The sequence below is a fragment of the Megachile rotundata genome, chromosome 2 (assembly GCF_050947335.1).
Source record: "Megachile rotundata isolate GNS110a chromosome 2, iyMegRotu1, whole genome shotgun sequence".
NCBI classification, from domain to species: domain Eukaryota; kingdom Metazoa; phylum Arthropoda; class Insecta; order Hymenoptera; family Megachilidae; genus Megachile; species Megachile rotundata.
This window is the reverse complement of record NC_134984.1, coordinates 14,670,990-14,697,703: the sequence shown is the minus strand read 5'-3', so window position 1 is coordinate 14,697,703 and position 26,714 is coordinate 14,670,990. Positions and strand designations below refer to the sequence as shown.

General features: G+C 28.2%; 6 protein-coding genes across 9 annotated transcripts; 4 read left to right on the top strand and 2 right to left on the bottom strand.

Moving 5' to 3' along the window:
- Positions 1-1,851: 1,851 nt before the first annotated feature.
- On the top strand, positions 1,852-9,561 carry Su(dx) (Suppressor of deltex). Of its 2 annotated transcripts, none has more exons than XM_012280048.2 (12): positions 1,852-2,207; positions 3,105-3,237; positions 3,775-4,212; positions 4,299-5,319; positions 5,392-5,623; positions 5,704-6,014; positions 6,102-6,344; positions 6,429-6,588; positions 6,655-6,929; positions 7,004-7,229; positions 7,307-7,403; positions 7,482-9,561. In XM_012280048.2, exons 2-12 carry the CDS (start codon positions 3,180-3,182, stop codon positions 7,652-7,654), a joined length of 3,234 nt encoding a protein of 1,077 aa, XP_012135438.1. In that variant the 5' UTR covers positions 1,852-2,207; positions 3,105-3,179; the 3' UTR covers positions 7,655-9,561. The 2 variants fall into 2 exon arrangements, with proteins under 2 accessions (XP_012135438.1, XP_076385069.1); XM_076528954.1 differs by having other exon boundaries at positions 1,852-2,347.
- A 465-nt stretch (positions 9,562-10,026) lies between these two features.
- On the top strand, positions 10,027-11,067 carry ND-13A (NADH dehydrogenase (ubiquinone) 13 kDa A subunit). Its single transcript, XM_003701042.3, has 3 exons — positions 10,027-10,301; positions 10,387-10,563; positions 10,841-11,067. Exons 1-3 carry the CDS (start codon positions 10,167-10,169, stop codon positions 10,904-10,906), a joined length of 378 nt encoding a protein of 125 aa, XP_003701090.1. The 5' UTR covers positions 10,027-10,166; the 3' UTR covers positions 10,907-11,067.
- Sys1 (Sys1 golgi trafficking protein) lies at positions 11,012-12,197 on the bottom strand. Its single transcript, XM_003701041.3, has 2 exons — positions 11,939-12,197; positions 11,012-11,651 (listed from the first exon to the last, which is right to left on the bottom strand). The coding sequence occupies exon 2, from the start codon at positions 11,555-11,557 to the stop codon at positions 11,075-11,077; it is 483 nt and encodes a 160-aa protein (XP_003701089.1). The 5' UTR covers positions 11,558-11,651; positions 11,939-12,197; the 3' UTR covers positions 11,012-11,074.
- A 231-nt stretch (positions 12,198-12,428) lies between these two features.
- On the top strand, positions 12,429-14,036 carry LOC100881781 (uncharacterized). The gene is made up of 6 exons (XM_003701009.3): positions 12,429-12,640; positions 12,791-12,865; positions 12,976-13,097; positions 13,175-13,307; positions 13,367-13,641; positions 13,785-14,036. Exons 1-6 carry the CDS (start codon positions 12,573-12,575, stop codon positions 13,892-13,894), a joined length of 783 nt encoding a protein of 260 aa, XP_003701057.2. The 5' UTR covers positions 12,429-12,572; the 3' UTR covers positions 13,895-14,036.
- Positions 14,037-14,141: 105 nt separating this feature from the next.
- RpLP1 (ribosomal protein LP1) lies at positions 14,142-15,431 on the bottom strand. The gene is made up of 4 exons (XM_003701040.3): positions 15,291-15,431; positions 15,002-15,149; positions 14,409-14,510; positions 14,142-14,233 (listed from the first exon to the last, which is right to left on the bottom strand). The coding sequence occupies exons 1-4, from the start codon at positions 15,360-15,362 to the stop codon at positions 14,220-14,222; spliced, it is 336 nt and encodes a 111-aa protein (XP_003701088.1). The 5' UTR covers positions 15,363-15,431; the 3' UTR covers positions 14,142-14,219.
- Positions 15,432-16,364: 933 nt separating this feature from the next.
- Positions 16,365-26,277, top strand: MBD-R2 (PHD finger protein MBD-R2). Of its 3 annotated transcripts, XM_003701039.3 has the most exons (15): positions 16,366-16,996; positions 18,581-19,112; positions 19,186-19,320; positions 19,478-19,504; positions 20,186-20,286; positions 20,424-20,509; positions 21,562-21,958; positions 22,103-22,504; positions 22,722-23,447; positions 23,567-23,695; positions 23,830-23,910; positions 24,527-24,950; positions 25,030-25,430; positions 25,500-25,739; positions 25,816-26,277. In XM_003701039.3, exons 1-15 carry the CDS (start codon positions 16,660-16,662, stop codon positions 25,938-25,940), a joined length of 4,143 nt encoding a protein of 1,380 aa, XP_003701087.2. In that variant the 5' UTR covers positions 16,366-16,659; the 3' UTR covers positions 25,941-26,277. The 3 variants fall into 3 exon arrangements, with proteins under 3 accessions (XP_012135434.2, XP_076385068.1, XP_003701087.2); XM_012280044.2 differs by lacking the exon at positions 23,830-23,910 and having other exon boundaries at positions 16,365-16,996; XM_076528953.1 differs by lacking the exons at positions 19,478-19,504; positions 23,830-23,910 and having other exon boundaries at positions 16,365-16,996.
- The last annotated feature ends 437 nt before the right edge of the window (positions 26,278-26,714 follow it).

Here is a 26,714-nt window from a genome sequence, read left to right as displayed (position 1 = left end):
TCGTTTCAAAAAGTACACTAAAGCACCAGTGACAATTCATTAAAACATTTAAATAACCATTACATAAAGTACACTAAAGCACCAGTAACAATATGCCAATACACTTAAATAATCATTGCATAAAGTACACTAAAGCACCAGTAACAGTATACCAATACACTTAAATAATCATTGCATAAAGTTCACTAAAGCACCAGTGACAGTTCGTTAAAACATTTAAATAATCATTGCATAAAGTACACTAAAGCACCAGTAACAATATGCCAAAACACTTAAATAATCATTGCATAAAGTGCACTAATGCCCAATAACGATTTGTAAAAACACTTAAATAATCACTCCACAAAATATAATAAAACAATAAAAAATTAATAAAACGTTTAAATAACCGCACCATAAAACACACTAATATATCCGTATATACATACACAATCACTTAAAGAAACACACAGTAAAGTCACTGACAGTTGTAAAAGCACACCATAAAATTTGTTAATACACCCCCATAATTAATAAAAAATATTTATTAAAGTACACTAAACACTAGTATTAGTACACTAGGTACACTTATATATCCGTATATGCATGCAGGAAACACACCGGTAAAGTCACTGACACTTGTTGAATTACACCATAAAATTTATTAATACACCCGCATATTTATTAAAAAATATTTATTAAAGCACATTAAACACTTGTTAAAACACATTAGGTAATACAGGGACAAGCACAATATCGGTTAAGTGAACCCTTGACTCGTACCAGTAAGTGTTGACAGGTGCGATCCGACCTCCTTGACTTCCAAAATAAGACTGATAGCATTTGACCCCCCGCCAATGTGAGTGTTATTGGTAGTTGACAACAGCCAATTAGACATCATTATAATCCACTAATAGATCCCATTCGATCTCTTCAAGTGCAAGGGTGATTGGTAATGTACAGGAACCAATCAAACATCACGTAATCCACCAATAGCGTGCAATCATTCTGACTGGATGTTATATAACTATTCTAATGTTAATTTTTTTATAATTTTATATTTTTCGATTATTTATTAACAAATTTATTGTTGCAATTGTTTAAACTTATAATTTTTTTTAACTTACTCTTACAAATATGTTACAAAATGATTGTTAATTAATATATTACGATATATTTTATTGTAACTTAAACACATAATAGTTTCATATTTTTCGAATGTTTTACGCGCGGTTTTTTAAAATGTGACGTCATCGGCGAAAATGGAACCAGTGCCATCTCTCCGGCGAACAGGGTGAACTACACGGTTTTGAAACTGTAGTTTCATTAGTTTTGCACATTGCCACTGGGCGGCGCTACGTGTATCTTTCCCGTTAAATTCAATTAATATAGTTGATTTTATTGTAATTATAGTATGAATCGAAGTGCAAGACCAATTAATTTCGTATTGTCTTGACTTTACTAAAATATTATCAATCATTAACCACCCTTAGGATAACTAGGGTGATAGCATGAGAACAAGGTAATATATTACAAATATATTCCAAGTTATTAGAGATTGACATGAAAGTAAATTTACTCGATTTAAATTTCCCTCTCAGTTGCACAACCAATTTAAAGGGACAGCGATTTCGAGAGAACAAAGGCGCCGGCAGAGAGTGTCGCCCTGGTATCTGGTTCCCTAGGGAAAATGACACCAACGCAAAGGAGTTCCTGCCACCCGCTTCAGCAACAAGCACGCATTATGCGCAATTTACAGGAATCAATAAGTAGTATAATTTTTACAAATAAATGCTAACTTTTAAAAGCAAGTTTATTCAAAATAATATTTAAAATTAAAATTCCTAGATTTTCTACTTATAATTTTAAATATTCATGTATATCTAGCAACTTTTACATTTCACGAGGCAGTGATCGCTGCCTGCAGAGTAGGAAATATAGTTTGTGAATTTTTTTGTAGTAATACATTATTACAGGGAAAATACTGTATTTTGTTATCAATAGCATATGAAATATCTGTGTGATTGTAATTTTGGGGAAATCAGGATAGGGATTTAATATATCTAGTTTAATATTAGCATACATAAATGCGCGCGCATACCCAATAGCATAGTATCTCGTGTAGCTCAGTGTAGCTCTAGTGATTTGCATATTACAAAAGATTCCTACCTTTGACGTACGAAAAGATGGTGACCTACTGATAAAGAAATTTCATGATAATAAAAATTGTGAGTGTTTAAAAGACTTTTTTCAAAATATTAAGAACATAAAGAATAAGCAATGCACTGGTGTTGGATACATTTGAAACAATTTGTAAACACATTCATACATATTAAACCTCATTTGATCAGCATTCAAGCATTTTACTGTGAGTTCATTTATCACAACTTACGATAAGCAATGACTTTTAATATGATTTATCTAAAGCATTGTATTTAACAGATGATATCGTAATGCGTTATTTTACGTGATAATATATACTTGTATTGGAAATTGAATACTAGTGCTTTTTTTCATAAAATGTTTGATATTTATCATGTTGATGACTTAGTCCACAAAGTGTATGTTCACTTTTTGTGAAATTTAAGTTTTTATGCGCAGTAAATAGCTTTTAACCATCTTTTTTGTACTGTATACAATTTATGTTCATATCTACTTTCTAAATTTGTTAAAATAATATTTTTGTTTAATGTAAGCCCTTCAAACTATTATCATAGTTGGACAAACACTTGTAATGGTTGCAAATTTTAATTCACATTGCTAAACAAATACTTTAAGTTATAGTTATATTACATGCATAAGATAATAAATATAATCCACAAACTATTTATTTAATATAATATGAAATACCATTAAATTTTTAAACCTATTTTTCTCGATAATACTAAAAGTGGACATACATTTGTATATTAAGCCAACTATGTAAGCAGTTTGAAGATAATGTTTTATTTGGATAATTTGTAGTATGTAATATAATAGACACTTATCTGTTACAATTTACATAATTTTTGCATTCTTATTTTAGTACTATAATTGCTGTTTATCTTATATGGTTGATCTTATTTGTGTTTATATACCTATGTTGAAAATATAAGTACTACATACTTCATTCTTAAATATTTCAGACAATAATTATATATAAATAATAAATAAATTATGAATTTTCAAAAATTATATTAAATTATAATAAATGAAATACAATGTCTCATTGTGAAGAAGAAGTGGCATCATCTGGTTTTCACCAACTAAGTATTACGAGTAAGTTGTACATATGTGACAAGTATTTTATGTTACGTAAGTTTAATTTACGTGTTTTATCTTGATATTTGAGTTTGTTTTGTACATTTCTATTTACAAAAGAAGTTCACATTTACATGTACAAACATTGGCATTGCATGTATCATGATGTTCAATGATTTTAATACATTATGTGGAAAATACCTATTAGTATGTTCTTCATACATTGTTAATAATGTGTAAAAGTCATATTAGTACATTTTTAACATATCATGAGTTGAAATACAGACACATATTTTTTATTTATCAGCAAACTAAATGTTTGAAAAAGAAAGCCATATACATAAAAATTGAACCTTGTGTGTGTTATGTAAATATTTAGTGTAATACTTTAAATGATAAATAACAAGACCTGCATACATTGTGGTCGTTTAATATTTGCTTAATGTATTAATAAATAATTATATTGATTCATTTAACATATATTGTTATATATTTTGTATATGTTTATATTAATTTTATTTATTGAACTTTTATGCTAAAAATTTATTATTTTAGTTGAAGGTGCTATACTAAGGAGTTCAACATTTTTAAAACCTAATCCTTACATAGAATTTTCTGTTGATGATAAAAGTCCTCGAAAAACAGAAGTTTCAAAATCTACATATCAACCAAAATGGAACGAGGAATTTACAATACTTGTGACCCCATATTCACAACTACATTTTCGCTTGTTGGATCATAGCACATTTCGGAAAGATACATTAATAGGGGAGAAGAAAATAAATCTCTCCCAAGTATTATCTCACTACAATGGAAAATTAGAAAATATGGAAGTAACATTTGATTTAATGAGTGAAAATAAACATGATTCTCAGTTATGTAAGGTTGGAGAATTGATAACAGTATTTGATGGATTAAAAATTAATATGTCAAATACACCATCATTAAGTGTCAATGAACCACAATGTCAAACACAATATATATCTTTTGATGGTGAGAAGCTTTAATAAAACACCCTAAGTTTTTTCTGCATGTACTTAAATCTTTCTTAAGCAAATACAAATATAATTTTATTTTAGGTGTTACAAGTAATGATACTGTTAGCAACAGTAGCATTCTTAATGGAGGAATTCGTGCTCGCATGAGATTACATGGAGTTAAACATGTTGCATCATCTACTTTCCATGGATTAACAAATTCTAATTATAATAGTGGAAGTGATCAAACTAGTGTTAATAAGGATAATGAACAAATTGAGCCTGTGGCATCAAATTCTTTATCAAATGGACATGCAGTATCACCTATGGACAAATCTGTTAATTTGCCAGGTCGTTACACAGTATCCTTACCGGATGGACGCCAGATGTCTCGAATAGATCATACATCAGCTAGTACAGCCGAAGGAAGAGTTGGTCCCTGTGCTGAACAGTTTTCAAAAATTTCGATCTCGGAAGGTCGGAATATTCCGCAAATTGAACAGTCAACAGTACACCCTGGAGTACTTGGAATTTCTAGATCAGATCAGTTAGCCACAACTAATATGGATATGTGTTCGCATAATAGAACAGAACAGTCTGCTTCCAGTGATCGTAATTCTCGACTAGAACAATCGATAACTCCTCTTTCAGATAATTGTGGAGCTATGAGATCAGATCAAGCTACTATTCCATTAGATGAATGTATACTTTCTAGAATAGATCAACCTAGAAATGCTGTTTTAACAGATAACCAAGTAAACTCTCAACCAGAACAATCGGTAGTATTTACAGTACCAGATGGTTCTAATTTGGAGCAATCTGCATTATTTCTTATGGCGGATAGTCATGACATCGTACGTTTAGATCAATCTGCAACATTACCCACAGCGGAATCGCGCCGTATTCCTCATATTGATCAGTCTGCAACGTCTACGTCAGCTGCTCATTCAAATCCTAGAATGATGCAACGTGTTGCTTCTTTAACAGGACAAACTGCTGTAATACCTAGTCAGTCAACTCAGTCTGGCTCTTCAATATTACTTGCTGAAGTTGACCATACAAATCATTCTGAAGAACCTTTACCTCCTGGTTGGGAAATGAGATACGACATTTATGGAAGAAGGTTATATTACTTTTCGAAATTTGTAAAACTTGTCTTGCAGTAATTTCCAATAATTATATAATTTTTTCTTAGGTATTATGTTGACCATAATACTCGAAGTACTTCTTGGGAAAGACCTCAGCCTTTACCACCAGGGTGGGAAGTTCGTAGAGATCCAAGGGGTAGAATTTATTATGTAGATCATAACACAAGAAGTACAACGTGGCAAAGACCAAATACAGAAAGATTACAACATTTCCAACACTGGCAAGGTGAAAGACAACACGTGGTACAACAAGGTAACCAACGGTTTCTTTATTCTCAAGTAAGTAATAAATTATAAATAGTTATTTGACACAGATATTTATAATTACATTTTACCTCATTTAATTAAATTATGTATAGGGATATGGAAATCAAACAGCTATGCCAGGACCCTCAACATCTACGGTTGATGATGATGATGTTTTGGGACCATTACCTGCTGGATGGGAAAAACGTAAACAGCCAGAAGGAAGGGTTTACTATGTAAATCATAAAAATCGTACTACACAATGGGAGGATCCAAGAACTCAAGGGCAAGAAACTGGAATCGATGAACCGCCATTACCAGATGGCTGGGAAGTCCGATTGACTGAAGATGGAGTTCGGTACTTTGTAGATCACAATACAAGAACAACTACATTTCAGGATCCAAGACCTGGTGCACCTAAAGGGTTTGTACAGTTTTCGAATTCGTCTATAAATATTTTCTTCTCGTATTTTCTTATTATATAAATCATTTTTGTGTTGTTACTATATAGTCCCAAAGGCATTTACCGTGTACCGAGAGCATATGAAAGATCATTCCGATGGAAGTTATCACAATTTCGTTTTTTATGCCAAACTAATGCAGTGCCAAACCATATGAAAATTAGTGTTAATCGACAAACGTTGTTCGAAGATTCCTATCATCAAATAATGAATGCTGAAGCTTTCGCACTAAGACGTAGATTATATATAATATTTAAAGGTGAAGAGGGACTGGATTACGGAGGTGTATCTAGGTAAATCTCAAAAAACTATTCTAATAGTAATTTTCTATTTTACAAAAATAGACAGATCAGTAAACTGATGAATTCTCGTTTCAGAGAGTGGTTCTTCTTATTGAGTCACGAAGTATTGAATCCAATGTACTGCCTATTTGAATACGCTAATAAAAGTAATTACAGTTTACAAATCAATCCAGCATCTTATGTCAATCCTGATCACTTACAGTATTTCAAATTTATTGGAAGGTTTATAGCAATGGTATGTTGGTTTTTATTTGCGGTATTATTATTCTTAACGTTGCGCTAATATAATATATGTTTGCAGGCTCTGTATCATGGACGATTTATTTACAGTGGATTTACTATGCCGTTTTACAAACGTATGTTAAACAAAAAATTAATTATGAAAGATATAGAATCTATCGATCCTGAATTCTACAAATCTCTTGTATGGATAAAAGAAAATAATATTGATGAATGTGGCCTTGAATTATATTATAGCGTTGATTTTGAAATTCTTGGTCAAGTAATACATCATGAATTAAAAGAAGGTGGTGATAAAATTAGGGTTATTGAAGATAATAAAGAAGACTATATTAGGTACCGTTATCGTTAATATTTATCGATACTTTACAATTTAAGAATAATTTATTAACTGTGTTACGTTACCTAAGGTTGATGACTGAATGGAGAATGACAAGAGGTATTGAGGACCAAACAAAAGCATTTTTGGAAGGTTTTAATTCAGTTGTACCATTAGAATGGTTAAAATATTTTGATGAACGTGAATTGGAACTTATGCTTTGCGGTATGCAGGAAATAGATGTAGAAGACTGGCAACGTAATACAATTTATAGGCATTACACGCGAAATAGCAAACAAATCTTATGGTTTTGGCAGGTTGGTTATATTAAGTATCTTAAAGATTATTGAATTGAATATGTATGTAATTTATTGCATTTGTATGTTTTACTTAGTTTGTGACAAGAACAGATAGTGAAAAACGAGCTCGACTTCTACAATTTGTAACAGGTACTTGCCGGGTACCTGTCGGAGGATTTGCAGAATTAATGGGTAAATATGAAATGCTATTGATAAAATATGAAGTAATAACAATTTATGCTTAAGATAATGTTTATTATTAATTTTTAGGGAGTAACGGTCCTCAAAGATTTTGTATAGAAAAAGTAGGAAAAGATACATGGTTACCTAGATCGCATACATGCTTCAATAGATTAGATTTGCCACCATATAAAAGTTATGAGCAGTTAGTAGAAAAGTTAAGTTACGCAATCGAAGAAACAGAAGGTTTTGGTCAGGAATAATTATACATATACTTTACTAAATGTAACATGCAACTGTGTATAGGGTGGTCGAAACGAACTGGATATAGTAATACAAGGTTATATTTTTATTTATTTTATTCTTATTAACAATACATCACTTTTAAACAAAAAATCTATTAAACAATATTCTTATAGTAATTTTAGTCGGAAATGTTTTATCTCGATTTTGACTTCTTTTATTCTATGATTTGCAATTAATACCAAAAATATAACATTCGTAGAAAATATCAATGGTGCATCAACCAATTTGTACATATTTACATAATAAAATACAAACACGTTATAGGAATATTAAAATAAAAATGAAGATGCCAAAATAATTACATTATAATTCATTCTTTTCAAATTAATTTTTCTTGTTTTATATGATTAAAAAATCTAAATGTTTATGTTTAGAAAAAGTAATAAACAGCATTACAAAATTGTGTTATGTTGTTACATGTAAATTTCTTAAACTCATACTAAGAAACTTTCTGACTTTTAGTTATTAATTGTTTCAGCAACTGATATGTTAATAAACTGTAAATTACAATTTTTTAACTATTTACATTTATTGATGCTTTCTACAATATGTTAATGACACTGAACAAATATTGAAAGGTTTGAAAATTTGTACATATTGAGCTATGAATATGTTGTATATTATATGAATAAAAATTAACAATTTCATGTTTTGTCCTAAATAGCTAAAAAAACTAAATGATATTATTTATTAATTTGAATAAAACATTGCAGATAGTTTAGAAAATAAAAAGTATTAAATGTACATTCGACTGTTTGTATAGATGCTAAAAGCATTTAATGTAATGTTTACATTATAAAGTATTTGATGCAAATCGATGGAAAATAATAATTTATAATTATTTTTGTATATATATGAATTAAATAGATATTTACTATTTGAGAACAAAAGGAAATATAATAATAGTTCATTTTATTATTTTTTGTCATCTCAACGTTTGTTATATCTCTTTATTAACATCATTATCATTAACATTTTAACATTCATAACAAATCATAAAAAAGTATTTAAACATTCCTTTATTTTCCTGTTGTTTTTAAATAGTAAATGACTGATTTGATATAGAAAATAGTTATAAAATATTTTCTGTGAAATGGTATATTTGAAAAAAGCTATTAAGTTAATGCAGTTAATAGCATTTTAATAATAGCTTAGTATATATGTAAAATCAACAATATTTATTGAATAATGTAATATATATTTATAATAATTTAATTACCTGTATACATAGTTTGCTTTGAAACATTAGAAACAAAAATTATGCTTCTTTTGAAATCATTTTTACATTATTCAATTTTATAAGTGAAAATATTCTTCATTTTTAAATGGATCTGTGATGTTTCATTCAAAACGGTACAATAATATCCTATTTAGTATCTTTAATAATTAAGTATTATTTTCCTTCTGTCCAAATGATAATAGTTACTACTTAATTATTAAAAATTCTTTTTACTCAGATTTACACGCTTATATGTTATCTAAAATTGTATACTAAGAAAACTGTATAAATATCCGTCATTACATATTTTCTTTTTTATTGTATCATATTTATTTTGTCTAAAACACGTGTTACATGTTTTGTGTAAGTATCACGCATAGTACTGTTATATATCATGTTATAATAAAAGTTTAGGATTATAAACATGAAATTAGAAATTTAAGCTGTTTTAATAAATGTGTGCACATGCATACATACACATATGTACAAATAAGTATTGTCACTAATATATTAGTATATGCATGCAATATAAAATTGAATATATGTATACATGAAACATGTATTGTAACAATATAATAGTTACAAAAGATAAGGATAAAAAATTTATGATATTAAAAGGAAAAAATAAATTTAATTATTCATTTATGTGTTTCTATTATTTTTTAGCTTATGATATCATTCTGATTCTAAAATTTGAGAGTATTTTATTTAGTTATAGGTCTTAAAACTACAGATTACAATTAGAAGTGTGAATAAATTATAATCTTTGCAATTTAGAGTTAATATTAAATTTGAAAATATGAATATTATTGCATTTTACGGATCCCAGTCTAAATAATCCCAGTCTAAAATAATATACTAAACATGCGAGTGTAGGAAACCATTAGAATGTAACTGCGTAAATACATACATATATATGTAAATACATGTATATGTAAACATATACATTTAAAGGAAGATGTAGGCGGAAAATCCTCTCCCTACTTCTGACTCAATAAGGTTTCAAATCGCAAACATGCAAATTCAATTAAGTTTCCGTTGATTAAATTATCTTTAATTTTAAAAATGGAGTATAGTTTTACGCGTGCTATAGCAAAACCGTAAATATCTTGAGAAATTAGAATATGAAAGTGGCAGTTCACACTCCCTTAAATTATTTAAAGATCGAGATTATAAGCATTTTATGGAAACTCGCCATATTCCATACAAGTACGACATCTTACTACAGAAACTAGAAACAGTTCGCAAATATGGCGAGTCTTAAAGTTGTAAAATTTTTCGATGCTTGTAGTAGACAGCCTAAAGTTAATTTCATAAATATAATAACACGAAATGTGCAAGATAGCAGTTGGGAACCTCCCAACAAAGTAACTCATACTGGCCAGGTAAAATATTATTGCTGACAATGTTAATTTATTTTAGAATATAATAATTTTTATGATTTTAAATAAATTATTTATTTTATATTAGTTGTACGACAAAAATGATTACCGCAACGTAAGGTTCCTGAACAGACAGAAGGAAGTTAATGACAACTGGGCTATTAAATTGATAGCAGAAGTGCCCCCTGCATCTGCGAAGGATAGAATTGTGGCTTGTGATGGTGGTGGCGGACCTTTGGGACATCCAAAAGTTTACATTAATTTGGTATATATTATATTTAGTTATATTTTTTTATTAGCATATTTATCACCATGGCAATTAAAACTGAGTGATGCTTGCATTTCTATAAAAATTTAATATTCATAATATTCATATTATTAAGAATTCTGTTAATTATCTAATTAGAAGTACTTGTATTTGTTGTTTAAAATTATAGTTGCAATCAAATATTATAAGAATGATAGATAAAATTCAATGATTTTATTGGATAGTGAATGTTTTAAATATTAATTACAAACTCTTATATGAAATTGTATTTTAGGATAAACCTGGTAATCATACTTGTGGATATTGTGGACTAAGATTTTACAAAGAAGATCATCATTAATCCATGATATAGTGTATATATAAGTAGTTAAATAGTAACTTATATAAATATTTAAAGAGATGTTATATAATGGAAATGTAAAAAAATATAGCTATTCTTTCAATATTATACAATTCAAAAACAATGTTTATTTAAATAAAACTTTGTCTTTATAATAACAATTTCTTTTTACAAAGCTGTTTTTTGATTATTTATACCCAATGGTATTGCCTGTAATTCTGTCTTCATACAAAGGAATTCACCACAAACACACATTATACTTAAAGATACAATATTTAGACACCACCAACTGAAACTTGAGGGAAAACTTGCATTATACACCCAACAGCATAACAAATGTATCAAATGTGCTGTACAAGCAAAATCCATACACTGTTTTGTTCTTTGCACTAACCACCATAATGCAAATGCTCCGATTAATGCATTTAAGACAAAAATTACTATTATAAATTGTCCTGTAAAATCTCTAACATGTATTTCTTTATAATGAAAAGCATAATCCAATGATTTTGTTGTTCCTATCAAAGATGCAACAACCCAGATCCATAATCCAAGGCAAAAATACATTACAGTTTGTACAGCTATTATTTGGGATATTATGAGAATTGGATCCCACATTGTTTTACGAAATTGTCCTGTAATGTTGTTCATTGTTCACAAAGTTTTTACCTTTTTCATTAAACAAACAATTCCTCTTTATAATATTACTTTTATATTTTGTTATCATTTTAATGCATTCTGGAATCTAAAACAATATAAAATATAAGAAAATTATTAACTAGATAATACATGAAATAAATTACATATTAATAAAAAATATTTTATAAATAGAAAAAAATATATATGAAAGAAAATAAATTTATTATTTTCTTTAAATAAAATAAGGATTTCTAGTTAATTGTTAAATATTGACCTAATTTAATATACATAATAAACATTTAACCTTTATCTATATACATTATACATAATTATATCAACCTTCAATGTTGTTATTATAAATATATCGATTTTATTGTATAAAATATTACTTACATGAATTTACAATAATAAATCTTGATAAATTATGACAGTTACCATGAATACAAATGTTTAGTAACATTATGTTTATGTAAAATTTCTCTTTTTGCAACGATTTCAAGTGCACTTTAACATATTTCTCTTGGTCTAGGAAACAGGTATTTATATATTGCAAAATGCACAATTCAAATTATATGATATTTGACAGATTATGAGAAACATTTATTTGTAGGTTAACTTATAATGTATAACAAATATTCTCCACATCAGAAGCACAGCTGATTAGATCACGCGAATAACGAATTTTCATTCAAACTGCGCATGTTAGCTCTGATTGGTTCTAACCTTTCGTATACAAAAGTAACGCGCATAATCACATACAGTACATATACCTCGTGCTCTTTTATTTCGTGTACTTTTAATATTATCTTCCGTATTCGTTATTTATATATTTATTTTTCACTGTGTACATGGAACGGTAGTGAAACAATTTAGTGGTGGTGAACCTTCTTAGTCTGTCAAGGTGCGCGAACAGGTTCGATCATTTGCGAAGGAAAGTTCAGGTTATCTCCAACGTATACGAAGAAAATATACAAAGAAATACCGTGACTGTCAGCAAGTTACGTGTATACTAAATAAAGCTGAAGAAATGCCATTTTGGAACTTTATTCAAAATTTATTTGGTTTAGATAATTCTAAAGAACCTACCATCAAAGGGTAAAAATTCTTATTTATAAATTAAAAAGATTTGTAATATATGACGTTATTGCATCACTAACGTAACATTTTTTTTTCGTTTTTATATTAATGAATTATCATGTGAATATATAGAGTGTATCATTCAAGTCAAATCTTACAATTTTACAGATTTTTTGGCTATCAAAATAATGACAGCTTTAATGATTCATTTTGGCAACATAATGAAGATGAATGCAATGTTAGGTAACTTATATTTCATGATTTGAATACTCAATAGAGATTTTTGTAGGTTTTATTTTCTTCTGAATATTATTAAAATAGTGATTTAACAATTTTGGTCTTCAAATTTGTAGCCCATTTTGCAGGAGGAATAGCCAATTTAATGTTTTTAACGACCCATTTGAAATGTCACGATATTTTGAATCTCAAATAGATCATATGTTAAAGGATTTCATGGTTGGATTTGCTAATGAAGGTACATTTTTGTTTTTAAATAAATACAAAATAATTTGTTCATTTTTATACATAATAATTTTCATAAAATGTGTTTAGGATTTCATACATTTACAAATTCAACTCCATTCATTTCTCCACATCAGGAGAATTTGCGTGATAAAATGTTGAAACCCAATTGTGATATTTTAAGTCCAGCAGTACCAAAGAAGGATTCAGACTTAGATGGAAAGTAAGTATTTTTATATAAATATTTGTTACTAGAAAGCTGTATATTGTTCATTTAAATAGGATTACTCCAGACAATTTCTCTAAAGTTTGGGATAAGCAAGAACCAATTCTAGTACAAGAACCTAAACCATTCATAACTGGAAAATGTATAACAAAAGAATATGTGCGTGGACCTGATGGCACTGTAAAGCAAAAACAAACAATTCGAGATCATGAAGGAAATGAGGAAACAACTATATCACAACGCACTGGTGACAAAATATACACAGTTGTTGTAAAAAAGGACAAGAATGGAGTAGAAACCAAAACTGAAAATTTTATCAATACAGATGGTAGTAAGTAATTTATATAAAACATCTTATTTAATATGATGTAATGAATATTTTTACACATTTAAATGCATTTATTCGTGAGTTTTTCGAAACACTTGTCCATTGTAATTTAAAAAAATATTATATAAGTGTATTGTGAATTTCAGGTGAATTGACAGATGGAAACTCGTTTTTAAAAAATGAACCTAGCTTCAATAATATTGATTTAAATTTCTTTTCTTGGGAAAAGTTCTTTAATCCCAATCCAAAATTATAAACATGTCAGATATAATTTATTTAGAAATTGATACATTGTAAAATACTAATAACTGATATTGTTAAAATTGTATAGTTAAATAATTTAGAATATATATATATATACAAATGTAATATATAATAAATTTATTTAACAACTTCAATTTATTCAGTTTATGGAATATTTAAGAATAAGAAAGGCATAAAAAAATTGTTGGGATGGGATGATGATTTGGACACACTTATTTCATACAAATAAAATAATTCGATTTAAAAATATTTCATTTATTGTACAATATAACTGTACAAATAAAAAAGTTTGGACTGATCAATTACAATCCTTGTGTTTAGTCGAATAAACCTGTAAACAAATAATTAAAATAGATAATATTGCACAATATAATGTAGCCAATTGTCATTCTTATTTTTAGATATTATTTTATATAGGTTTTATACATTATAGTAATACTAAATATTAAATTACTATTCTACTATAACTACAATTATATGGATTATATTATAAATTAATAACTTACCAAAGCCCATATCATCATCTGATTCTTCTTCTGGTTCTTCTTTCTTCTTTTCTTCTTTAGCTGGGGCAGCCTCTGCACTGGCAGGTGCTGCAGCTGCTGGTGCTATAGAAGACAAAAGAATAATAAAATGTTATTATATATCACAAATATAATCTGTGCTATTTAACAATTATATTAAATATTTGTTGTATAAAAAAACTTAGTTATATTTTCAATATAACTATTAATAATTTTTATACTTTTTACTTTCTCCTCTTTTACTGACCACTCTAATAAATGATGCTACTTAGAACAGTGGATGAAGAGGATGGTTAATAAAAGTATCTAAAGTACTATTAGTACTTTAGTCAGGACAATCAAAGTTGATATACGAGTTAACCATTGTCTGATAATTGTAATTTATTTGTAACTCTTAGTAACCAATTTATGTAGAAATTATCTTTAGTTTTATATACAAAACAGAAAAATGTAAGTATTAGTTCTTATTACAAGGAATGATAAACTTGTATATCAACTCTCAGTGTTACATCTATATAAGTTTTAAGTTACTTCTCGCTTTAAATAATAAGCTAGAAAAGTAATGTGATTACAACCTGCTGCTGGTGCGCTTCCAACTCCTGATCCAATATTTGTAAGAAGTTCTTTTACATTTACACCCTCCAAAGCCTTAGCAAAAAGTCCAGGCCAATAGGATTCCACTTCAACATTTGCGGCTTTCAAAATTGTTTGAATTTTTTCGCCCTAAATTACAGATACGTGTACAAAAAATTAGAAATATTTTAATACATTAACTTTATAAATATTTGATTGTATATTATAAACAAAAGAAATACAAAAATATCATCAGAATTGTTAACAACACCACGTGAAAGAAGTACTTACAGTAACAGCGACGTCATCATCGACAAGAATTAATGCCGAATAAATGCAGGCGAGTTCAGCTTTGGTACTCATATTTGTAACTTATTTGTTTTATAATAAAACTGGATGAATGTTAATAATGGTGCAAGTCGCTGATACGGCCTTAGCTCTTCAAGAGAGAACAAGCACCAAATATCGTTCTACCCAGCACAAGGGAAAAGAGACCGGGCTTCACCGGAAATCACGTGATGTTACTTAAGGGAGTATCGCAATGCAGCGATAAAATACTCATAACAGGAATAACATGATTCTATTGGTTCATTCACATTCTTTTTTATAACAAACTTTTATATTACAAATTTATTATATCATGTGAAATACTTTTACATTTATTCATTTCATACATTACAAAAGTAATATTACATATTTCGTTAATAAAATATGTTCATATAAGGTGTTTCATAATTGATACAAGTTTGTATATGTATAGATATATAATTAAAAGGTTCAACTAAAATGTTTGAACAACAATAATGATTAATTTATTGTATAAAAATGAATAATATGTATAATAATTTTTATGTATTGTTCGTTCAAAGGAAGATCATATAAAATTTGCGCAATGTAGCTAACTTCAATAGATTTCCCACCCTTTGGTGTTGTCCCACTACCATATGTTTTCCAGTTCACTGATCATATACACGGTGGACAAGAATAGAGAAACCCTTAATTTTTACGTGATATAACACAACCTAGATCAAGTAATAGCTTGTAAACGCTATGATTACCATAAAATTCCCAAAATTCAAATCTTTGATTTATTATATATGGACTACGGCCACACCTAATGTAAGGAGTAACCTAAATAAAAAATCACCGAGTATATAGAATTAATCACTAAAATCGCAGCACGCATGCGCGTTGCTCTTGGGTACGAAACATACCTAACGAATCAGAGCTGACATGCGCAGAACGAGTAAAAACTCGACACTACCGAGTATGATCTCTTGTTGAACAGAATATATATATATATATATATATACATTACTGCATATCTTCATGAATATTAGAAGGTGGCGCCGCATAGCGAAACATTTACTTAGTAAGTGATAGGAGTATACCAGAGTATACTCTATTTTTTCTACTAATAACGACGTAAATGTGAATCGACATTCGAAAGGTTTGCATCGATTAATAACGTGTACGTAATTGCGTTAGTTTGGTGTTTTGTTCTGAATGTTACTTGTAATATTTAATTGTTTTCTGAATTACAAGGACTCGTGTCAGAGCGATCGACACAGAGTTATTTGTTTCGTGTCCACCTTGTAGTTTTATGAATAGTTTGGCAAACACTTCTTTCGTGATACGTTGCTATGTAGTACCGGTGTAAATGAAGCGGCGGCGTATAGCGCGGTCGCGTGGTAAAGGGATACCGCCTTTGAGGATGATGAAAATGGCGCGCAAATGTTGCGTGCGTAGCTGTGAGGTTGATGTGCAAGATGCTCGAGCCAAGGGTTTACCGCTTCATAGGTTTCCAAAAGACAGCAATTTGAGAAGTAAATGGTTAGCCAGTGGTGGATTCGAGACAACTTTTAAACCTTCACCGGGTCAGGTTGTCTGCCACAGACATTTTAAACGTGCTGATTACGAAGCCGCTAAGGGACATAAATTACTTCTGCGTAAAGGCAGTGTTCCGTCAGTTTTTGCAGATTATGACAATCATCCAGGTTCGTATAGTACAGTATAAAGGAAACTTATTTTTACTTATTCCTTATTAAATACTGTCAAATACAAAATTTTCATTAAGCTAGTTTGTATATCTTCTGCACATCATTGTTTACTTTTGTTCAATGTAATTATTAACTTTTTTTCTTACCTTTTTGTATTTAATGCTTTTTATAATACTTGATTTAAATACAGTGAATTTGAATTCAGTGGTTATGAAATACTATATATTTAATAATATTAGTATACTCTATTATTTACAATTTAATAGGTATAGTTGTAGTTATAGTTGAAATTTATTTATTATCCTTTTACATATCAGTTTGACATGTTTTTTCTAAACATGTTTTAAAATTTAATAAATTCATAGTTGTTGCTATAAAATATATTAAAAACATTTTCATGAGCAAGGGAGGGTCAATAAACATAGGACAGAATTATAAAATCTTTTATTGTATGTTTATATTGTAAATAACATATATTAGATCTTCCATAAATTTTCATAAATTTTTATATAATATAATGTAGTAACAAAGAAAAATTGTAACCTAAGTAGATATTTTTTTTGCGAAACAAAAAATGTTTCAGTATATCTTTAATTGATGATGATACAACATACAACTACAATTCTTCACTATAAGTTTAATGTTTATCTATTCCCAGAATGTAGCTTCATTTCATTGAAGGTCAAGATAGATCCAGTTAAAGCTTCTGATTAACTATTAAATTTAGTAAATATACTCACAGATAACTAGTCATATTCATATAGACAATTCTTATTTTCTTTAAGAAGATTTATGTACATTACTATGTTCATTAACTATTTTCTTTCTTAGTTTAGTGAATGAACTATCACATGCCTATAATTGTTCATTTAATGTAATTTACTGCTCTCCTTCCCAGATGACAAAGACGTCCAAAAGATGTACTTTGCAGTCGGTATTCTGTTTATCAGCAAGCAAGAAACATAATTTGAAAAATTCAATTTAGTTTTTGATATGTAACAAAATTGTGTGAAAAATCTAAAAAAAATGTCTACAATGAAGTTCTAGAAGCCATAAATACAAAATTGAGAAGAAAGAAAGTATATAGTATAATGTAAATATTATATTTGTATTGGCAGTAAAAGCAAAGATAAGGAAAATGTAATAATTTTTAATAATTTTAAAGTTTGAGTAACATATCTCTTATGTGGGTTCTAAATTGTAACAATAAATGTATTGTTACACATAATTTTGTAATGTAATAATGATGACGTGTTTTTAAAAGTTGATAATAATAGCTTTGCTATTATTATGTATTTTACTAAATAATTGTAGTTGTTTAAAAAGTGCTATATAATTTAGTATGTGATATTTATAGTTTTAATAAATATTGTAGTAGATATAAATTAAATATATTGAACATTTTGACTGCCATATTAAATTTACAGAAATTTATAACAGAGCATTATTTTGTTTTTTAAAATTATTTATGTTGTAGATTAATATAAATTTTTACATTATTCAAACATGGCAGTTAAAATGTTAAAGAATATTTTACATTTTGAATTTTCCAATTAATCAATATTTAGATTTTTTTTACAGATCCTGTGATAATGTCTGTGAAATCATCAACTTCTTATGCGCAGGAGGATTTGGATCTCATTAATTCTGAGATTTTAAATTTAGAGCAATCTATTTCACCATTGGTATCTGAAGCAAAAACACAAAAGGTTGATACCTCTAAAGAAACATGTGCTTCTGAACCAGCATCATTAGTTGATTCTTCTAATGAATTAGATTCCAAAGAAATACTTGATAATGGATATAAAAATTCGAATGTAAAAGAAAAAAACAGCATAAAACAAGAAAAAGTTCCTGCACAGCAGGAAGTAAATGAAAATTCAGAAGTACAAGTAAATACTGTTGCAGTGCAGTTAGGAATTGTAGAATCAGATATAGCAATGAAGGATATACAAAAAAGTTTGATCATAAAGGAAGAATTAAAAAACGTTAAAATGGAGGATGAAAAAGTATTTGAGAAAACAGATGAATTAAAACCAAAGATTTTGAACCGAGGTGGATTAAAATTTTTTCCTGGTGCCAAATTAGAAGCAAAAGATTTCAATGAAAAATGGTGAACTTTGTCAAACATTGATTGATTTAATATATTAGTTATTGCAAAATTATTTACTGGTATCATGTTGCAGGTATTCAGCTAAAGTAGTAGAAACTGATTGGGATGAAAGAGAAGTCTTGATTCATTTTGATAAATGGAGCTCAAGATTTGACGAATGGATACCTATGGATAGCTCCAGATTACGAGTATTACAAACACAATCAAAGTGAGTAGACATTTTAATGAGAGTATATAAAAAATTATTCGGATACTAGTTTAAAGTTAAAACAATAAAAGTTTCAATACAAATCACTTGTTGCTTTACTTATTTTATATGTTAAGATGTTTCTTGTAACACATTTTTTTTCTTTTTTTCTTTAAAGTGAAGAAACTTGGGATCTGCCATCTTCGTAAGTTGATGTTTTATAATTGTTAAATATATAGGAAACTTTAATTATTTACGATTTTGATTAAGTAGTAATCTAAATTATTTATTATAGTGCTATTAATATGAATTTTCAATTTTATTTTTTATGCAAAGTTGTAAACTTCCATAAACATGGATATACTTCGCTGTGATACACAATGTGAATCATAATTAATGAGTAGAGTACAAGCAAAAATGACAACATTTATTTATTTATTTATTAAAATATTAACTATTAATTTATTTATTAATAGTTAACATTTTTATTTTAAATTCTTAGAACATATCATTGAAAAATGTGTTACAGTGTGGTTTTGCATGTATCTACGTAAGTTGAAGTCTGCCACTCTTTTAAATATTTAAAAAAATATATATTTTTATGTATATTTGTAAACTGAATTTACAATATATTCTTTTTCATCCTAATATAATATAAACTATAATTTATATAATTAGTATTCATATATTGACCAACAGAATGTAAAATAAAGATATATTAAAATTTTGTTAAAATTTTGCAAAGTACTTGAGTTTTATATATAATTGAAAATAACGAAATTAGTGTATATAAAAAGAATTGCTTGTTTAATTGTTTTCATTTATTTATTGTAATGGCCGATAATATTTTTCCGGGCGTAATAATAAATCAGTTTAATACCTTCAGGGAAGAAAAAATGAAAGATTTTTCAGTAGGAGAAAGGATACTTGCTACATGGGCTGATGGTAGAAAATATCCAGCCAAAGTGAATGCAGTTTTAGGGAATGGTAAGTGATCTAACCTTAACTATATATATACATAAGAGAAACAGACTGTTGTCTATATTGGTGGTTTGATGTTTCCTGGGAGGATATTTGTTTAGTTGTAAAAATGGTGCCTTCTTAATATAGAATTGTTTTCACAGATAGGTATGATGTACTCTTTGATGATGGATATGCAAAGACAGTTAAATCGTCAAAAATGACAAAAATTACTCCAACATCCACAAAGGTACGATTTTCGTTGTAAGGTTATGTTGTCCTATATCATTTGATGAAAACCCTAACAAACTTAGCTTATATCTTTTCTTCTTTATATTATTAAATTGTTCTTCTTTAAAAACAGATGTTTTCATTTGTTTTGTCAGTTTAAATGTTTAAAAAGGAGTGGTACCAGTTAATGTATTTTTATATTCATATAATTGTTATTATTTAACATTGGTAGCAAAAGTACATTTTATGAGGCTCTTAATAGACTGGGTGACCCGGAATAAATGGAAAGTAATTTAAGGGCAGCTTCAATGGATCAAGAAAGTGAAAAAAGTTCATGTAAACATATGTCCTATTTGACTTTGTTTCCGAGCTATAACAAAATTTTGAATTGCAATAATTCTTCCATTAGAAGTGCATAGCATTATTTAATTCTTGTCATCTGCTTATAAATTGAACTCCATATTTTTGTTACAACATTATAATTTAATTCTACCTTTAAGTATCTTCCGAGTAATAGACATTTATGAGCCATAAGAACATTATGTGTCCAGATTGTTGAAATATATTATATGTGACCAATGCAAAGTGAAAAAGAAATGTTATTTTCTTTTTTGTTTATTTATCACAAAGAAATTGGGTAAGGTTTCTAATAAATCAGAGTAACATCCGGACAAAAGGAGAGAGAAAGATAGTCGCTGGTATCACATTTGTAGGTTTGCATTTATGTTCAAAGATGTTATTTGCAATATTTCTTATGAAAGCAAGCAGATACAGTTTATTGGAAATTAAATTCGATATAATTAGAAATTACAATCAAATAGAACATATATTTATAATATGAATATTTTTTTATTCCTTGAGCCATCTCCAATAATTTCCATTGATTCTGAGACACCCTGATTATGTATTTATCTTATGATATTATATATATTTATTATTATTATAAAGTGATATTAATTTAAAGATACAAATAATATAATATAATAGAAATAAAATAATTGTAACAATATTGTTAATAGTATCCATGATATTGCAAAATTATGTAAAACGAAATTTTATTCTTTTCAATAGCAATTTAATCAAACTGAAGAATATATAGGAAGCAAACAAGAAAGAAGAGATAAGAAAAGAAAACATACAGTCATGGAGTTATTTCATACACATTCTAGAAAACGAATAAAGAATGAAGGAGATAAATTATCAAAAAAACAAGAGGTAGCAATACATGAAAATGGAGATGTACCAGAAAAAATTGATTTAGATGGTACTTTGTTTGGTCCTTGTTATGATCCCGGAACGGATCTATTACGAGGATTTGACACTAATATATCAAAAATAAAAAGTTTTCCAAAAAAGACTAAGAAAGATATCCCAAGAACTGATATAAGTCAGGAAGATGATGTAGGACCTGAGTGGATAGATGGAGAACCACAAGGAACTGAATCTTATATAGTAGATGGAAATGATGGTAATTTAACAGAAAGAAACATATTTTGAACATATTCTATAAATTTTTCTTTTGTTTTTTTCTTCTTTGAATGCGTAATGAGATATCTATGGAAACATATTTTTATTAAATTAAAAATCGATTTAAAGTACATATGTTTTATAGGGCCTCGTCGCTCAATAATCGTTGCAGATAAAAGATTACCGCCTGGATGGCAAAAACATTTTACGCAAAGAAAAGCCGGTACATCTGCTGGAAAATGGGATGTCTTATTTCTTCATAAATCAAGTGGAAAAAAGTTTAGATCGCGAAATGATATCAAAGTATTTCTGGAAAACCAAGGGCAGTTTGATTTTGATCCTGAAAAATTTGATTTTTGTATTCATCGGAAAAAGAAAAACTATGGACAAAAAGTAAAACAACCTATTACTATGGATGTACCAAAAAAGATTAAAACTTTATTACCTAAAGCAAAAGCACCAACATCAGAAGATTCGTTGCTGGTTTCAACAAGTACACCAGTTACAACATTAGTATCTACATCAACAACATCCATCACAGATGGTGGTAAGATTTCATTTTCCATTTTTCTCAATTTTCATAATTTTCATGCAATCTTATTGAATTTATTTTTTCATGCTTACTCAAATCAGGAGTGATTTATTGTAAGTTTGAGAACGTAATATTGAAAGTTAATTTCAAATTAAATACAGTTTAATAATTTATGAAAAATTTGATACAAATTTGTATATTTTATAAATTATTTTTTTTTGTATCTTAACAGCTGTTTTCATTGGTGGACTTCGCGTAGAAATGGAAGACAGTGCTTACAAGTGTCCAAAACAGGGATGTAATAAAACATTTCGTAAAGAGAATCTTTTACAAATGCATATAAAACATTATCATCCAGAATATTCCAAATTTTTGGGATCTACGCCAAATGTTGCAGATTTAGCATACGCAAGAACAATTGGGGAATCCGTTGAAGATATTATTCCGAAAAAATCAAATAATTTACTAGACAAATGTAATAAACTTGGAAAGAAAAAACCTGTTCATGAGAAAACATTATACACTGCACCATCATCTCTAACGACTTTTGTTCAATCTACATCACCAAAAGTAATTTTATCAACGGCATCAGACATAGAAGACGAAATAGATCAAGTAGAAAAAAGTAACGATGTACCAGCAGAAGACATTAAATCAGAAAGAATGTCTCCAATTTCGAGTTATAGCGTCGATATGGATGATGAAATTGAAAAGAAACGAGATGCTTCAGCAATGTCCCCTGGAACATTATTTGACATGAAAATCAAAGAAGAAAGAACACAAACTGGCATTAAAACTCTTCTTCCTGTAAGACCGGCAGTATCTTCAGAGATACAAAGAATTGATAGACCAAAATCTTTAGACGAAGTTATTAATATTGATAGAATGAAGGGTCAACGAAAACGACAATTATCAGAATACAGTTCTGATGGATTAAATAGGAATAAACGACGTCAAGGTAATTACATTCACTTACACTATTGTATAGTAAGACTCTTAGTATGCAGTGCATCTTACTATGTGGAACACTATAGAACTATAGAAACGGAAAAACTATCAACTATTGTTTTGTAACAGGTATTCAGGAACTAGATGAATATGGTGATTTAGATGATAGTGCTTTGGATACTGATGAACCGACGACGCTTACATATAGATATAGTCGCAGAAAATCAGATTCCAGAAGTGATGAAAATAGCCAGAGTAGTAAGTTTTTATAATTAGACAGATCAGTTTGTATCGTATGCAGCTTTTTAATTGTGTATGATTATAAAACAATTTATATTTGTTTTCTGAAGTAAGGTGGCAAACTACTATTTTATTATCTTATTTTTCTTTAGGTCAACTAAATGATTCTCGCGTTGAAAAAGATGATACTTTGAAAGGGGATATTGCTAAAAAAGATACTAATGATGGGGAAGGTATATTATTTATTTTTTTTAATTTGCTTCAGTTCATTTTATTAACTCTTTGTGATTGATGGATTGAACTTGGCAGATTATTTTCACTATCTTGCTTGCTGAATAATCTATATATTAGAAATATATAAGAAGATTATTTTGTTGACTTTGTTGATCAATATTCTTTTTTCTTCACAAAATATCAGTAATTTCAGCACTAATTGCTGACAATACGCAGACATATATTTTCTAAACGAAATTGGTTAAAAAAAAAAATATTAATATTTTAAGAAATAACATTGGCGACATGTATCTATTTACCATTTTAATAAACTTGTTTACTTTGTTATAATAATATGTAGATGCATGAATTTTGCAAAATATTAATCTTGTGCCCCATTTTGTATAAATATCTATAAATTTATCATATAATAAAATATTGATTATTTAGGATAACTTTTTCACGGTATTTATCGTTCTAATCGCAAAGGATTAAAATTTATATTTATTTCAAATTAACGTTTTCAGTAACCATTATTTAATATTTTTAGTTTAGAAAAATTCGTGTGCACATTACTGTTTGTAATAATAAAAGTAAAATATCTTTTTTATAAAGATGTATAAATTATATTTCCAGAAACTGAAGGTGTTATGATGATGATTAATGGAGAAATGATAAAGGTTGAACAACTGCGTAGAGAAGAAATAATAAATTGTACCTGTGGATTTATGGAAGAAGATGGTTTAATGATACAGTGCGACCTTTGTTTATGTTGGCAACACGGGCATTGTAACGCAATAGAAAGAGAAAAGGATGTACCCGAAAAATATGTTTGTTATATTTGTCAGAATCCATATCGACAACGGCCATCTAAAAAGTATTTCCATGATCAAGATTGGGTGAAGGAGGGAAAACTGCCAATGTTATCTGATCGAACCAAAAATCAGTATCGAATAAATAAGAGGACGGCTATGTTGAAACGTTCTTATGATTTAGTCGCATCCCTCTTACAAATACAGCAAGTTTTACATAGTTTAAGAGTAAAAATTAATGTAGCTCAGTAAGTACTGTCGTACTAATGATCTTCTAAATAAATCATGAGAAGTAAGATCGTTATTCAAAAGAAACATTTTTTATAGAAAAAAGGATCATCCAAAATTGTACCTTTGGGCAAAAAATTGGGAAAAAGTGGAAGTACCGAAACCAGATATAACACCAGTACCAATAATGGAAGTTACCAAATCAGGAAATGATGATTCAGATAGTACAATTGAACCGTCTCGTCGAGTTGAAGTGAAGACAGAAATAAAGTTTACTTTAAAGGATAATCATGATGAAAAATTAATAGCTTCAGATTCAGAGTTGATGAAAATTTTAGAGGAAGATAATCCAACTTCGGACGATTCCAAAGTTTCGTGTAAGAAAGAAGATCTGACAAATGAAAATAAAAGTCATATTCTTCTTGATGCACTCACGAAAAGTGCTGCTGCTGAAGAAAAGTATAAAAATTCAGCGACTTCGGAAATAAAAACGGATACAGGTAAAATATAATATATATTTAGGTTTTTTAATGAAGATGAAAATAATAATTTAATTCTTTTATGCATAGATTTATTAAATAATCAAAATATTGTATCAGAAAATGATATACCTATACCAGCTGCTTCAGAAAACAGTATGCATGAGGAATTGAATAAACATGAAACATCGACGCCGATACAGCCTTTTATTCCACAACCAGAAGCACCAATTGATCCAGGGGAGTGCCGAATGCGATTATTAGAACATATTGAACATTTTCAAAATCATATAGACGCAAGATTAACATTTATTGAGGCACAAGTTTGTGGTATGTAAATTCTATTCTTTGTACACTAGTTGTGTTACAAACTAAAATGTCTAATATTCAATACATGATTTTATAGCATTAGAAGCTATGGATCCTGAAGATGTATCATCTAGTCCAGATATTCAACCACGAACAAAACAAACAGTTCAAATGCTGCTTCGAGATTTAAATACAGTGCGAAAGTTAGCTGCTCTATGTTAAATAAAAATTATGTTCTTATAGAATATAATTTTTCCTGGTTTTAGTTAATCTCTTCAATTGTTATGTAACAAATGCACATTGTTCCATAACATTGAATATACTGATAGCAATAATTTATTACTGTACCATAAAATGTATGTACAGTCATGATCGAACAGATTATTTATATTATATTAGTATTATTCTTTCAAAATTTCGTATTCTTTTTATATAAATATGTAATATGTATTGTCCTTCATGTAAATACAAAGCAAAGTATAATGTAATATAATGAATGTATTGTATTTGTAATATATATTTATTTACTAAAATAAAAATCTAAAGATCTTTATTTAAATATATGTATTTTATATATATGCAACTTAAATATCGTGGATTGTATTTTTAAATGTACATTTGAAATTACCACAGTAAATATTATTTTTGAAATAATTCATACATATTATAGACAGATAAATTTTGTATATACATTTATAAATTTGTACAATGAAACTTTGTTATATAGCTCTGAAATTTATAATGAACCATATAAGTGCAACTTTATTCTATGCAACAATTGACTGTCAATTTTACCGCCATTGTTGGTATTGAATTCCATGAATTCCAAATTCCAAAATTTAAAAGTTTTTAATTTCTAAATGTATAAAGTTTAAGTTAGACAAATTCTAAGTTTTTCAAAGTTTGAAGCCTGTAAAAATTTTCAGATTTAAAAATTTTAATTCAAAAAAACATTGTCAGCCTTTAAAATTGCGGCGATTTGTGGATGACAATGGT